General features: G+C 35.7%; 1 protein-coding gene across 3 annotated transcripts in view; it reads right to left on the bottom strand.

Moving 5' to 3' along the window:
• The window catches only part of AP5M1 (adaptor related protein complex 5 subunit mu 1), a 57,166-nt gene that overhangs the window by 12,957 nt on the left and 28,460 nt on the right, over positions 1 to 15,749 (bottom strand). For all 3 annotated transcript variants that reach the window (XM_077909410.1, XM_077909409.1, XM_077909415.1), the window contains exon 7: positions 558 to 612. In XM_077909410.1, coding sequence (XP_077765536.1) covers positions 558 to 612 — 55 coding nt within the window. The remainder of the gene's footprint in view (positions 1 to 557; positions 613 to 15,749) is intronic.

Genomic DNA, 15,749 nt, shown 5'->3' with positions numbered 1-15,749 from the left:
ACACAGACAGTTGAGTTGAGCCTTGTATCTGTAAGTGCAAATGTAGCTTTTTGGAAAAAGAATACAATTAACTTTGAATTCACATTTATATAGTATAGATTTCAGATTAACTCTTTTTAAAGTAATTTTTTAATTCTAGTGTTGGTTATTCTTTTTATGTGTAGAGTGAAAACATCTTTTTTTCAAGTAAAGAAAAATGACACTAGCTATGCACACACAATGAGTCAGAGTATGGGATTTATAAAATTTGTTAGATATTCCTAATAAAAATGCAAAAAACTAAGAAGTTAACTATCCTATGTATATATGGGGTTCCTGCTCTTAAAATACTTAATATCATTGAATTTAATTCTTGGAATACCTGTTTAGCATTCTTCAGATGGATTGTAAAATGTGAGTCAAATAATATTTCTAAGGATATAAGGTTAAGACTGAAAATTCCAATTTCTAATACTGTTGTTCTTCAAGGATAAGGGGCAACTAATACAGTCTCTGTCTTGTAAGAAGCTAGAGTAAGGTGTTAAAATAAAGTCTACATTAGTCCCGAGGAAACTTACCGAAATCTCTTTCCTGATATTTCCAATAGCTCTTAAATTGACAGAGGGTGGAGTCCTAAAAGAAAAAGAAAAAAGAATCACAGCATTAAATTAGGGGTATATGATATTCTCTAATAAAAAGAACCAGGCTCTTTGGGGAAATGGCTGATTATAGGGCTGAGGAAGAAAAATATTCAAGATGAACTCAGGGCATCCTGTAATGCCAGAAACTAGGGAAGTACTGAAAACACAAACAGGAAATGAGGCATAACAAAGGGAAATAGGAGCCAATCGAGAAGAGCTACCAATGGACAAACCAGGAAAATTTAAGCAACAAAATAAATAAGGTTGTAATAGATTATAATCCAAAGAATAAAGAACCATGAATACATAATTGAACAAATAAATTAAAAAAGGAGAAGGGAATAATTCCAAATGCTTTATATAGATACTCCCCACCCATCTTAATTCCTCACCCCTGTGTGTGGGCTAAGCTTAGTGATCTGCTTCTGAAGAATAGAGTGTGGAAAGGAGAAATAAGTAACTTTACATGGATAAATGTGGCAAATGCTATCTGGGCCAGGGCATCGTGGTTAACATCATCAGTGATGTCACACTGACAATATGTACTCCAGATATGATGTGACAAAAATGACATTTCATCTCCCCGGTCTTCTTCCCAAATACCCATAATCCCCAGTTTAACCATGATAATAAACATCAGACAAACCCACACTTAGGGACATTCTACAAAATACTTTATCAACACTCTTAAATTGGCCAAAGTCATCAAAAACAAGAAAAGTCTGAAAACTGTCACAGACCAGATGAGGCTAAAGAGACATGTATGTAATATGATATCCTAGAGCATGACCCAGGAACAGGGAAAAATTAATGAAAGAACAAACTATGGAGTTTACTTTATAGTAAAGTACTTATGTTGATATTAAAAACAAACAAAAGGTATTTAAGATCTTACTTCTGTTACATAGGTCTTGATAGGTTTGGAGGAAGTTGAGAATGGGGAAACAGGAAAATGTGACACAAGGACTAATCCTTCCTTTCAACAGCATAAATGTTTTCAATTATCATATAGCAAAACTGACTTCTTTTTTTTAAGGAAATTTGTGAAAAAATGCTCCCATTCCCCACCCCCAATGTTTCACCCTTCTGGATATTAGTGATCATAATGCAAATTGGATTTGAAGAAGTCTTAAGTTTTGTATTAAGCTAATGGTTGACACAGTAGATGTGTCTGACTGGGTGAAATACAGGTTAGAATTGTGATTCTGACATAACCTACAGGGGCATTTGATAGCTTTTATCCCAAGAACTCTATTTGCCTCTTGAATGTTTAAGATTCCCACTCTACTGGACTCCAAGTTTTTAAAATTGTCTACCCCACCTTTCTTTGGGTGGAGGATCTCCTCCAGTAGTTACATGAAAAAGGATACACAGGAAACAGATTTTGAGGAACTTGAATCTCTGAATATGTCTCCTTTAAGTGATATTTTGAGCTGAGAATGCTAGAATGGAAATTATATTCCCTTATAATTTTGTAGGAAATATTCCATTTTCTTCTAACTTCTTGTGATCTCTAGAGAAGTCTTATTTGCTTCTCAATCTTGATTGTTTATATGTAATCTGTTTTCTTTCTTTAGAAACACTGTGAATCTTCTCATTGTCCTCTAAGTTTTGAAATCTCATATTTAGGAGCCTAGTATAAAGTCTATTTTTTATTAATTTATTGGACATTTTCAATGTGGAAATTCATGTTCGTCATTTATTTTTGGAAAATTTTTATGAACATTTTTGTTGGTGATTTCTACCTCTTTATCATCCCTGTCACCCTATTATTCAGGTATTATATCTCCTTGTATGCCTCTAATTTTCTTAAGCCTACTCTTGTATTTTCTACTTGTATTTTAATCTGATTTCTGGGAGAGTTTCTCAATTTCTCTTCTAATCAATTTATTGAATTTCTCATTTCTGTTATCATACATTTAATTTTCAAGAATTTTTTTCTTTTGCATTTTCCTGAATGTTTCTTTTAATAGAATCTCCTGTTTTATGGATGCAATATCATCTTTTATTTTTCTGAAGATTTTAATAATAGCTTTTTTAAAAAGTTTTCATCTCATCTCCCTCTATAGTCTTTGTTTCTTCCAAATTGCAACTTGTTTTTTTTCCTTTGGTTCATTTTGGACATTATCTTTTATGATGGAAACTTCCTTTAGATATCTAAGAATCCTTAGCTGCTTGATAATAATTAAGAATTGATCACTTAAAAGCTCAATGAAGGTTTTCTGGTTAGCCTGAGAGGCTTGATGGCTATGGGTCTCACTAGAGAGTGATCAGGATGCTCTGTTTATGAGAACTCCCAGCCCACATCAGGTCATTTTTATTGGTGGGTTCAGATTTCCAAAGAAGAACTTTTATTACTCCTCCCTGAATTTATAAAGTGGTCTGCTTTCTGGAAGCCAAGTTGAGAGGCATGCTGGCAGTAGTTTTGACATTTAGTATGTATACATATTTCACTTCATTCTTCTATTTTCAGTATCAGGCTAACATTATTAACTGCTCCTGGCCAACCCTTCTGCAAAGTCCAAAGACCCTTTTTCTCCTCCCTCTGTAGGAATCAGGAACTGGTTCTCTGCCAGTAGAAGAAGGGATGGGATCTAGTTACATCCTTCTCCCACTCTTCTCGTTCAGAGTTCATCTTCATATACATCTTCCTAGGTATCTGGGGCCATCAATTCCTAAGGCTTTAGAAATTTAATGTGCAAAGCATGCTGGGTTGCTTTGTTTGTTTGTTTTTGGGTTTTTTGTTTGTTTGTTTGTTTGTTTTGTTTTTTTTGTTTTTTGCTTTTCCACCATTGTCTTAAGACTCAACTTTCTCTGGTTTACTAGGTGAGAAGCCTGTTGTCTTGCTTTCCAGCCTCTAACATACTGTTGCTATCATCTTCTTTCCTTTTTTTTTTTTTTTTTTTATCATCTTCTTTCCTATTGTCTTTGAGTCTTTATAGCTTTTGAAAAAAAAAAACCCTCCTCAAAACCATCCTAATATAATACTTTCTGTGAGTTTTGGTAAGGGTGTCAGAGGAAATGTGTATGTTTAACCTGCTACCTTTAAATGCAAATCCTACATGTGTTTATTGGGCACCTACCTAGAACTTGCGACAGAACTTTAGTCTGTTGTTGCCTTGTGGAAATGAGCAGTTCAAGTTGTCCAGGGAAACCAGAAATCTGTATTTAATATGAAATATTGAAATGATATATTATAAATACTAAAATGTTAATATGAAATAGCCCAATATAAAGTTTTAAAATATTACCAAGTAGTTAAAACTAAACACTGTGTGAAGAAAACATTTGTGAACCAAACTGAATTGTAGATTTCCAACCTATGCCACAGTTCTCTTTTTTCCTGGGTTATTTTTTTGAGATTATTATTATTAGGGTCACTCATTCATAATTTTCATGGCACCCTAAATTTTGGTGTTAATTTCTGGGGAACAGTAAGCTTGTAAATATGTGAATAAAGATTTGGATCTACTAAGAAGGGAGCCTAGAAATTCTATATATTCTTTGCCATGAAGCAAAGAATATATAGAACATCAAAGAATATATAGAACATTATTTTCTCATATAGAGTTGACCCAACTCTTTAAAATCAACCTGATTTTTCAAGTTCCTTGTGATCAAAACGGATCCTGAAATATTAACTAGCTGCATAAAGTTTTCTATCTATTGTTAGGAAAAAGATTGACAAGATATATTGTTAGGTAAAAAAAAAAAAAAAAGCAAGTTGGAGAACAATGTCAAAAATGATACTTTCTGTGCTAAAATAGAGAAAATACAGATGTATTTTTATAGTTGCTGGTACATGCATGAAGGAAACCTGTAAGGTTACATACAAAAATTAAGAATGACCATTATTAACCTGTGTGGTGGGAATGGGCAGATGAGACAATATGGAGAGGAGGCTTTTGCTTTATGCCATTTTCTTCAGGTATGATATCACCTTTTTGAAAAATTAAATTAAAAAAATCATATTTTAATGATAAGTTCATATCCATCTAACTTAAATTTGAAAAGAGTATTTTGTCAGCTTATGTACTGGGATTTCTGTCAATTCTCAGCTCCTGGATGTTGGCTGCTCTCTCTTGCAGCAAATGACTGCCTCAAATGTTCAGTAAAAATGGCCACAAGATGCATGATTATCATAGGCTTTTGTTACTCTGATAGCTTCCCAAAGAGGAAGAGAAATTTTTTTCCTTCTCTGGCAGTAAAGGCCCAAGAGCTCTGAGCCATCTTTCTTGATCCCTGAACCAATCACTGTGGTCAGGAGTTAACATACTGTATTCTGATTGGCCATGCCTAGGTCACATGGGGTTGCCCTCACTTGGACCACACAGAAAGGGGAAGAATATTCCCTCAGGCTAGGGAAGATGTGTAACAAACATTTATCTTCTATAGAGCTAAATGTGCTTAAAACAAGAACAAACTTACAGGCTCAGATCTCTATATCTAGACTTGCTGCAGAACCCAGGGAATCATGATGCTAGGGACATGGAAAATGACCATTGACTACCCAAATGTATGCTCTCCATTTATGCGAGCTGTGAAGTTGAAATGGGAATATGACATCTGTCTCTAAGACCGTACCTGGCTGAAGTTACTATTACAAACTGGGAAACACATTATGCCCCTTCTCCTCACAGACTTTATTCCCTCCTGGTATAAATAGTTTTTGAGTCTAAACTTAAATGGTGAGACAAAGGAAAATGTCTGCCAAAAGAGAGAGCAATATAAGCAGCTCTGGTTTCAGAAGTGCTGAGTTAATCTTTACCAAACTGTCAACGTTTTAGAAAATAAAAAGCTCAGCTAGGCTCATTTAAAAAGTCATATAACCTGGGGGCACCTGGGTGGTGCAGTTGGTTAGGCACCTGACTCTGGATTTTGGCTCAGGTCATGATTTCAGGGTCCTGGGACTGAGCCCTGTGTTGGGCTCTGTGCTCAACAGGGAGTTTGCTTGCGACTCTCTCTCCCTATGCCCCCACTGCTGTTCTCTCTCTCAAACAAATAAATAAATCTTTAAAAAAAAAAGTCATCTGGGGATCCCTGGGTGGCTCAGCGGTTTAGTGCCTGCCTTTGGCCCAGGGTGTGATCCTGGAGTCCCGGGATCGGGTTCCCTGCATGGAGCCTGCTTCTCCCTCTGCTTGTGTCTCTGCCTCTCTCTCTCTCTCTGTGTCTTTCATGAATAAATAAATAAAATCTTAAAAAAAAAAGTCATCTAACCTGATGACTGAAGACAAAAGGGTGGATGTGCAGTTAGTGAGTTATCTAATGGATGCTATCTTGCAGCTTTTCCAGAACCTTGGGAAAACCCGTCTGCTTCAAGAGAAAACACAGTTCTACTCAAAACTAGCTATATCCCATGCATCGTGAGAGGAAGCAGGGTGAAGCCAAGCCATTTGAATCTCTGCAATATCAGCTTCCTCATCTGTAAAATGGAGATGATGAGTCTGTTTTGTGAAACTGTGGAGAGTTATATAGTGTCCTATTGCTATTATAACAAATTACCACAGGTTTAGTGGCTTAAAACAACACAGACTTCTCATTTACAGTTCTGATGGTCAGAAGTCCTAAGTGGTTGTCAGGACTGCATTCTTTCTGGATCATGACCCTTAACTTAAATCACACTTGCAAGGACTCTTTTGCCATAGAAGGTAAGAAAGAGACTTACAGTTTTCAGGGATTAGGACACAGACATGTTTGGGAGCTATTATTCTGCACTACTATAGGAGTATAAAACTAAAGCATTATCTGTGAAGATTTTTAGTATTGTGCTCGCCACATAACAGTTACCTGACCACATCCCAATTTGCAGATTTTAAGTTTTGACAGTGCTGATATTTGACTATGCATACAGTCCACCACCCAGGGCCCTGAATCAGGGTGGTGGAGGGTAAATTTTAATGTTTTTCTCATGGCCCATTACACTCTAAGGACTTCAGTGGCCAACTAAGATTCCTCATTACTTTGAAGATGTGCACTGGCCTTTGAGAGAGCCTCCCAAAAAGTTTCATGAAACTTTGTTAATAAATCTAAAGAAAAGTAAAGATGAAGAATTCATTAATTATAGTGAAAAAAAGGAAACATTCTCATGATAACCAGAGGGGTCAATCTCTGCAGTGATGAAGTTTATATTTGGTCTGATGGGCCATCCCTAGTACGTGTACCTTCTGGTTAATAATAGTCTTTGTTTGGTAGGCACTCTCCTAGGAGGGAATGCTAATGTAATACTCACTGAGTTTTCTGCTGCTGGCTGGGAATTATCAATAGGTCATAAATAAACTACCACCACATAGGAAAGACAATAAGATTATATATACTCCTACCACCTCCAATTACAGTAAGAGCAACAATTATAAGGTTGTACTCCTACAGCCACCCTAGGGAGAAAATGAAAGGAAAATGTTCCATTAGCTTAATGAAGAGAGCACAGCAGAGCTACAGTCAAATTTTCTCACTATTAGCACCTATGGTGTGCTCCAGCACACAAGGGAAGCTTGATACAGGGTAACAATTAAACTTTCTGACAATTAGCCCCTACAATGTACATTCCCTGAACCCAAAGGAGACATTTCAAAGAATTACATTTCTATTTTTCTCACCTCTTGATTATGAAATTTTAGTGAGTCGTTTGTTTGTGGAAAGGAGTCAGGACCAAAAGTGTATTTTATAGATGACTATGAAGTGTCACTGGCAGGTTTGCTGGAAAGGACACATAAACTGAATGGTAGAGTTTGTAAAAGGGAGGGTTATGAAAGATGAGAGCAGAGAAATGGTCATACCAACCTAATTTAGGGACTAGATGGACTGGATCAATGTTGGTAGTTTCAGTATTTAAAGTAACCTCACTCTTACCTAAGGAAGGAGAAAAATTGGTGGGGATGGTGCTGGAAACAGATGTAAGATCTCTTATTCCAACTGCCAAAGAATCGGGTTCACTTCCTGGAAGGCACTGTATAAAAAGAGCTCCTGACACTGGCTGCCCTGTGCCCAGATTCTGGTCTACCACTTCATCCTGCCAAACTCCAATTTCCCTCCTCTACAAAATGGAAATACCAAACTTCCATGGGTTGTTGGGAAAATTAAAAGAAAAAAAGGCCTAGGGATTAATCAACAGTAAATGCTTAACAAATGTTAGTTATTATGATCTATGTTCAGAATCAGCCTAGAACATTATGCATTTGTATGGCATTAACTAAATATTTGTGTGCAATGACTACCAAGATTTATTTATTTATTTATTTATTAAAATATAATTGACTTGCTCTTTATATTTTTTATTTATGATAGTCATACAGAGAGAGAGAGAGAGAGAGAGAGAGGCAGAGACACAGGCAGAGGGAGAAGCAGGCTCCATGCACCGAGAGCCCGACGTGGGATTCAATCCCGGGTCTCCAGGATCGCGCCCTGGGCCAAAGGCAGGCGCCAAACCGCTGCGCCACCCAGGGATCCCTGGAGACCAAGATTTAAACTTTACTTGGGTGATAGAAAAACAGTTCACTTTGTTTCATCTCAGTTTAAGAAGTAAAAGATGTTTTTGCAATTTGGAGATGCGACTATCTGACCTCCTCTATGCATCATCCATAAATATATGGATAAATATGGACAAATAATAGCTACGCCAAAACAAGAGACTTTTGTTTGGTTCAACTTCTTCAACCCACAAAGTGGAATACTGATACTTGATCATACCAATCCACTACTGCTATTGCCTCTTATTGCCACACGGAGTTGCTGTTGAAAAATGGGTGTTCCACTGTCCAGCAGGCCCCACCTATGGTGCAAGGAAATCTCTGTGCAGGACAGAGGAGTTCTTAGACGAAGGCCAACTCCTTTTCCCTGGAGCTAGCTTTGACCCAAGGTGCAACTCCAGTGTAAGATTTTTCCTGTTTTATACCCCATGACCACCAGAACATCTGCTGGCCTCAGTAACTAGATCAAAACGCGTTCAACCCAGAAACCTCTCTCATCACCCTTCCCTGGAGTTTACACCTCCAGGAATCAGGTAACTTCTCAGTTTAAATCTTATAATTACTGATAGAAAGCTAAAAAAGGAAAATGTCAATTCAAATAATAGATTCTATCTTACTGAGAAACAGCATTCCCTAGAATAGGATGTTTCAAGCATTATTATCCTTTGTGGATTTTGTTGGTGTTTCAGAAGGTAGTTTGCAACTGTAGTTAGAATTTAGGTATTCTGTGAAATTGCCACAGGTGTTTTATTTTTTAATTTTTTAGGGAGGTTTTTATTTTTTATCTTATTGTCTGATTGATGGAGCATGGTGGGGGGGAGGGAGGAAGGGAGAGGGAGAGAGGATCTTAAGCAGGCTCCATGGATCATGCCCCAATGTGGGGCTTGATCTTACAACCCTGAGATCATGACCTGAGCCGAAGTTGAGTGGGATTCTTAATTGACTGAGTCACCCAGGCGCCCCACTACAGTTGTTTTAAAATCATTTAGTTTGTATGAAGATACTGATTTTAAAAAGTAAAAGTACTTCTCAATTACAACTTCACCTGTCCTTGGGACACCTGCTGTTTTGCAACAAGCAAAGTCACTTCCTGAATGGTGCAGAAGCTGTTTTTCATAGCACTTGCTGTTGTCTTCCTGATTATCAGAATGTCCACTCTTGCCCCCACCACACTTGCCTTCAGTTTCTGTGACAATTGTACATTTAAAAATCGTACCCCACTTCCATTCCCCCAGAACTCATTCTTTTTTTTTTAACTCTAATTTATCACTACTGACATACTATATATTTTTCTTAGTGATTTTGTTAACATTTGTTAAGAAGAGCCCCCAGGTGTGGGATGGTGGGCCATGGTTCAACAAAAACCACAAGGGAAAGTAAAAGGAAAGGGAGAGAGAAACCCAATCAAGAAACTTCCATAAGGGAAAGATTATTATAACTCCACAATTTGCTTTCCTAACCATGAGTCCTGTGATCATTGTCACCACCATCACATTTTCCTATTATTAACAATTTGTCTCTTCTCTTTTCCCAAAATTGTGTGCCCACAGATGATAAAATTTGGCTTATAACATTTGTTTTATATGTACAATAGAAATATAGAAGGTAATAGGGACTCTAGAGATCATCTAGTCATCTTGCCTTCTTCCCACATTTTTTGGATGAAGAAACTGACATAAGTGATATAGTCATAGGGTGCCTGGGTGGCTCAGTTGGTTAAGAGTCTGCCTTAGGCTCAGGTCATGATCTTGACCCAGTCTAACTCCCTGCTCAGCGAGGAGTTTGCTTCTCCCTCTGCCCCTCCCCTCTGCTAGAGCATGCTCTCTCTCTTAAGTATATAGGAAATCTTTAAAAAGAAAATAAGTGATATAGTCATGATTGTATAGTCACCAGCACTGCCTTTTGTTTTAGTTTTGGGATAGAAAAGCCTTGTGATTTTATAAAAAGATTTGAAAACTTGTCCTAATCAAGATACAAGCTCTCATAAGCTTTGAGTCCTAATGCTCCATTTGCAATCTTGAGGTAATGACATGGACTGTCTTTGTATCAGATGGACCATGTGAGTAAGATAAACAGAGTGTGGTTGATGTGGTGTGATCTGAAAGGTGGTATGAAGGCCCTAAACCCAAGATACAGAACACTCTGTCAGAAATTGCACCTTTGGTCTTTGTGCTAAGCTCTACTCACTCTGGATTCCTATTTGAAAAGCGAATCCTCTGAATGGTGGAACACACAAGGTTCCTAATACTTTAGACATATAAACTTTGGAAGTAATCCCAGAAATCTAGGATCACAGTAGCACTGAGATTCTAGGTTTGGGGAAGGAACAGAGTGGAAACCAGGAATGTGCTTAAAGATGGAGCAAACATGCTGAGAGCCTGCGGCCAACTGAAGGCCAGCTCTGAGTTTCTTCTCCAGGTTATTGGGTTAGAAAAAAAAAAAAAAAAAGACTTTATATAGTGTTAATGGTGGGATATGATGCAGAACTAATGATGTTGTACAACAGCCCTGGGAAGCAGTGACACACAATTATTTAACAACTGTTAATTTTACTAATTAACCCTTGGCTCTCCTCACTAAATGAATACTGATGAACATGTAAAGATTGGTGCAGAACATCTTTGCATGTTTTCTTCAGTTGATGTACCTGGCACAAAACCAAGCATGTTTTGTAGGTTGAGATGAAATGAAAGTATGCTGTCATGTGTTGAGGGCAGGGTCATCACTTCCTGATGTAGGTAGGCATTGTCTGTAGAGAAGCGTAAACACAATAATAAAACTGACAAAACATTGGTCTGCTTTTTATTGCCATGTGCCAACAATCCTAAACAATGTTAGTGCAAAGCAATCCTCTCCAAAACTGTCTCTTTTTGGTCTAAATTCTAAATAATTACTGATTATTGAGTTGAAAAAAAATGTAAATTTCAGATTAGTACATTTTGATAACTTATCCTTTAATAAACAATGCATCTTATATGTAAGTTAATTTGGAGGATTCCCGATTATACCATCGGCCCCCACACATGGACTTGGCTGTGTTCATTCCTTTCCACAGTAAGAGCAGTTGAGGATTGTTAAAGCCTGCTCTGAAAGCAATGTCTGCCTCCAAATTTTGTGGTACAACATAATCATGTGTTTAAAGAATATATTTGAAATTAATAATTTAGCATAGTGATTTTAAAGATTAAAAACAGAACTTGAGTCACTTTGATCCAGTCATTCTGGGAAGTTTTTATTACAACAGTGAGACAACATGCTAAATCTGAAGTGTGAACTTTTTGTTTGAGCAGTGTAAATCTTATTTCAAACATCAAATCTTTTACTAAATTTGAATAATATTTTTTTATTATTAATCATTTGTTTTAAACTAAAGAATAACTTCAGGAAATAGAATGCTATATCAGTGGTATAACTTAGCTGTTTAAATTGTACCTTTTGCAGATGTGTTGATTCTATTAAAATCATATCATTACCATAAAGTGATTATGCATTACTGTTACCACTATGTAAGTATAAATTCGCCCTTTAAAAAAAATAAATAAATAAATTCGCCCTTTTACAATACATTTATTTATAAGTATTAGTATTTTTTATGTGATATGTAATAAATATTTCATTTTATATATTTTTTTCACTGGCATGATTATTAAGCCAGTAAAATAACTCCCAAAATATCCATAATTTTCACTATCTGCACTTCTTTTCTGGACATCATTCTTATTCCTTTCATGATTATCACTGAAAATAATTTTGTCACATGGAGGTGATAGGTATTAAAACTAATCCACTCTGGGTGTCAAATACTCTAGCATGCCACTAATATCTACACTGATTCTACACTGAGATCTTCAACCAGGATCTCTAGTAACTAGTTGCAGCTTTGCAAATAGGCATTCCACCGTGGTTGATTTTTCCAGTGATTACTAAGCCAATGAGCCATATAAGTACAATTTGAGTTCCATTTTTAACTTCATCAGAAGAAAGGCATTCATATTATTACAATTACTTTGTCTTTACTGGTTAAATTAACATTCAACTATTGAGATTGCTGTGCAATAAACGATATTATTTTACCTACTGCGTGTTCAAAGTAGTCTTGTCACAGTAACAGCATGCTAGCTTGAAAAGCCTTATAACAAATAGGTAAATACATGTCTCTTGTGAATTAAAAGGGGGTAATTATGTCAGCCTTACTACATTTGTGGGTGAATAGCTAAAAATAATTGAAGTAAAAATGTCAGGTAATATTTAACATTAAATACAAATAATCACAAGATTGTTATAAGAATGACCGATAAAACGTAATTTTTAGTTTCTCTTGATAGCATATTCAAATTAAAATATGAAAACACATGCATAAATACTCTTTTATTTTCCCTTCATTTTAGACAGTCTCAGTCCTATACACTACAGGTTCAATTGCTGCAATTTTCCTGTCAAAATAGATCTTTGCTATAAAGACCCTCAATTATTATTTTTATTTAAAAAATTTATCTTTATGCCTTAATCAAACAAAACTCAAATACTGACATTGAAAATATTTTGGCTTCCTAGAAACATGTAAATTATGCTGTATAGGATGTGCTTATTACTGAGATGCTTTTAAAAACAAACACCCAAACTTGCAACAGAACTTCAAAGTAGTCTCTTTTGCTAACTACTTATTGCATTAAGTCTGTCATTGTACCAATCTTCCTAGAAATTCCTTTTTGTGAATGGCCTTCAAATCATGTGACATATCCTTCCAAATATTTGATTTCTTAAAAATTGAGTCCCATGAATATATAAGACAGTTGATTAAGATAGATAAAGTGGGTTTTATTTAAAGAGAAGAGGTAATCATAAAGTTCATTTTTCTTCTGTTGCTTCTAAATTAGCTTTGAAGGCTTTCGCAAAGACAAGTCCCCTCATTATTTTTCTAGCTATGATGGATTCACTAGAATCATCTCTAGAGGAGACTAATTTGAAAGACAATACGTATTTGAATACATAAGCTGGTAGAGTTAGTGAAGTGAGTCTCATTTAAAAAAAATAGTCAAACAGATTCTAATGGCTTTTGATGTAAAGCAATGATTGGTGGCATAACTAAGTTCACTGTATTTTAGCAAGAATGAACTGCCTAAAGTTAGAAGTCACCAGAGAACTGTCTGACATGACCAGTTTCAAGATTTTAAATTCTCCCCAATCTTTTTCTCTTAAATTTTGCCTAGAACATTATCAGTGGTAGATTAATGACACTATTTTACATATATAATTATTCCTAACCTATTCCAAAAATGATTTTAAGAAACCAACAATAAAGGATTTAATGACAATAAAGATCAGTTAATAAAGATCAATATAATAGGATAGGGTAGTATAACAAAATAAAAAATAGATACATGACAACAAAGAGAAAGTAGAGGATAGTAAAAGGAATACAAAGATAATAACAAAAATTTATTTAAAAAGTTCTAAAAAAAGGTCGAATAAATGTCAACATTTCAGCTCTTAGTTTTTAATTGCCAAAGCAGAGAGAGCAAAATTACTTGTTACAAGAATGTATGCGTGTGTGTCAGTTCATTTACTGTGTGCATATAAGGAGAAACAGTGAGGTTGGTTACCTTAACTAGATGAAAATCTACATCTGACTTTGACACTAACACAAACTTTTGATTTCTCTGTGCTGCAGTAAATGTGGGAATCTTTTTTTAATTATTTTTTTTAAATGTGGGAAGTTCAATATGCTGCTTTTCTCTATTTTGCTAGTATATTACCAAAAAAAGACTGGAATAGAAATAATTGTGACCTACTTCCAGTTTAGAAGTCACGAAGAGAAACAGCTGACATTATTCAAGGGTGAGTCAAAAGGAATGAATGAGCACCACTACTTTCTTTTTATACGTGCTATGTCATTTAATTCAGATACCAATTTTATGAGGTTAAGACTCCTAGTTTACAAATGAGAATCTTGGGCCCAAGGTTGACTTACAGAGATGGCATTTGAACTGTGTCTGCCTAACCCAGAAGCCAGAGTATATGCTCCGTAGACTACACTGCTTATTAGCCCCTCTGAGGACTTTATTGAAAAACTATCTTGAGTAGCATAATGAAGAGTTATTTCTATTTTTGATTCCCTGTCAAACTTTGATTTTCAAAATGCCCCCAAATAATTTTTGTGCACTCATCTGCATTTCCACCTGTTTGCTATATACCACCTGAACTATTTATTCAATCTTTCTTTATATACGTTCATTTTCAATTTACTTTTTAAATTTAATTTTAATTCCTTATAGTTAATACTGTTATATACTCATTAATTTAAATTTAAGGAGGAAACTTAATATCACTATTAAAAATGTAAAATCAGTATGTTTGGTAGAAACAGAAATATAAAGAGAAATACCTGTTAGTAGCCGTGGGTTCTTGCAGCCCCTAGGAAGCTCTCAGGCGCCACCAACTGGGCATCGCGATGGAACCCTCCTATGCAGCACTGGGAAGTTAGCAAGGCCCTCCCTCCTTATGGGGAGTGGTCTTCAGCGGGAGTTCCCTGAGGGCCACAAAAGCCTCGAGTTATCCTTTTCCACTTTTAGACAACAGAGAGGCTTGGTTGGCATTGTGGTTGAGACTCAGACCTGGGGAAGATGAAGGAGTATGCCCACCTGCTATTAGAACTCTGCAGCTGCAGCTTAGGGTACTTTATTCAAGAGCTAATTTGGGCAAAAGGGCCAGTAAAACAAAACAAAATGTCCATGTTCTGTGGGGGAAAGAACAAATGGTTTTCAACCCTTTTTAGCATTACTAAGATTTAAGTGCTATTGTTTTCTTTTCCAGGAAGCTAAATTTGACAGTTGTTTTATCAAATCAATAAATCAAGCAATTAGACATTACAAAAATTATGTTATCAACTAACTCAATTTTTTTAATTATTTATAGGAAAAAGTGTTTCAAGAAAATCCCACAGATAACAGCTAATACTTAAAGCATTTCTCTACCTTTTATATTCAAAATTCTAGGAAAGCAAGCACTTAGTCTTTACATTTTTTCCTATACTCAATGTCACATAGGTCACATAAATGTGTGTTTCAGAATAGTCTGGATATATTCATTTCCTTACCAGACATCAGATTCAGGTTTAATCAGTGATTCATCTAATGAAAAAACGACTTTCACATCTAACAATTAGTTATGAAAGGCACAGACTACATCTTGGATGACATACAGAAAAGCCTTCCAGAATTAAGCTCTATTAAAGGTTTGTGGGCTATTACTGTATTTGTTCAATGTTCCTGTGTATGGATTTTATTTTCATTCAATCTAGCTTTTGGCAGATGACTCATAATATGAATTTTGAGTGAATGTCTTTCCATGAATGATGAATTATTAAACTTTGGTAAAGTTTATAAAACACTTAACATCTATGTGATGAATCACTGAATTTTATTCTAGAAATCAATATTGCACTGTATGTTAACTAAAATTTAAATAAAAATAAACCCCTACTCAATTCTACAGCCGTTTTAATTCCAAGGATTCAGTCAAGCAGTGGAATAGGCATTCCTGTATATGGTATAAGCTGAACATTCAAAACCCAGGCCAAAAAGTGACACCTAGCTGGCTCAGTCAGTAGAGCATGAGACTCTTGATTTTGAGGTTGTGAGCTCTAGCCCCATGTTGGTTATAG

Source organism: Canis aureus, chromosome 9, assembly GCF_053574225.1.
Source record: "Canis aureus isolate CA01 chromosome 9, VMU_Caureus_v.1.0, whole genome shotgun sequence".
In the NCBI taxonomy this organism is placed as follows: domain Eukaryota; kingdom Metazoa; phylum Chordata; class Mammalia; order Carnivora; family Canidae; genus Canis; species Canis aureus.
This window is presented reverse-complemented; position numbering and strand designations above follow the sequence as displayed.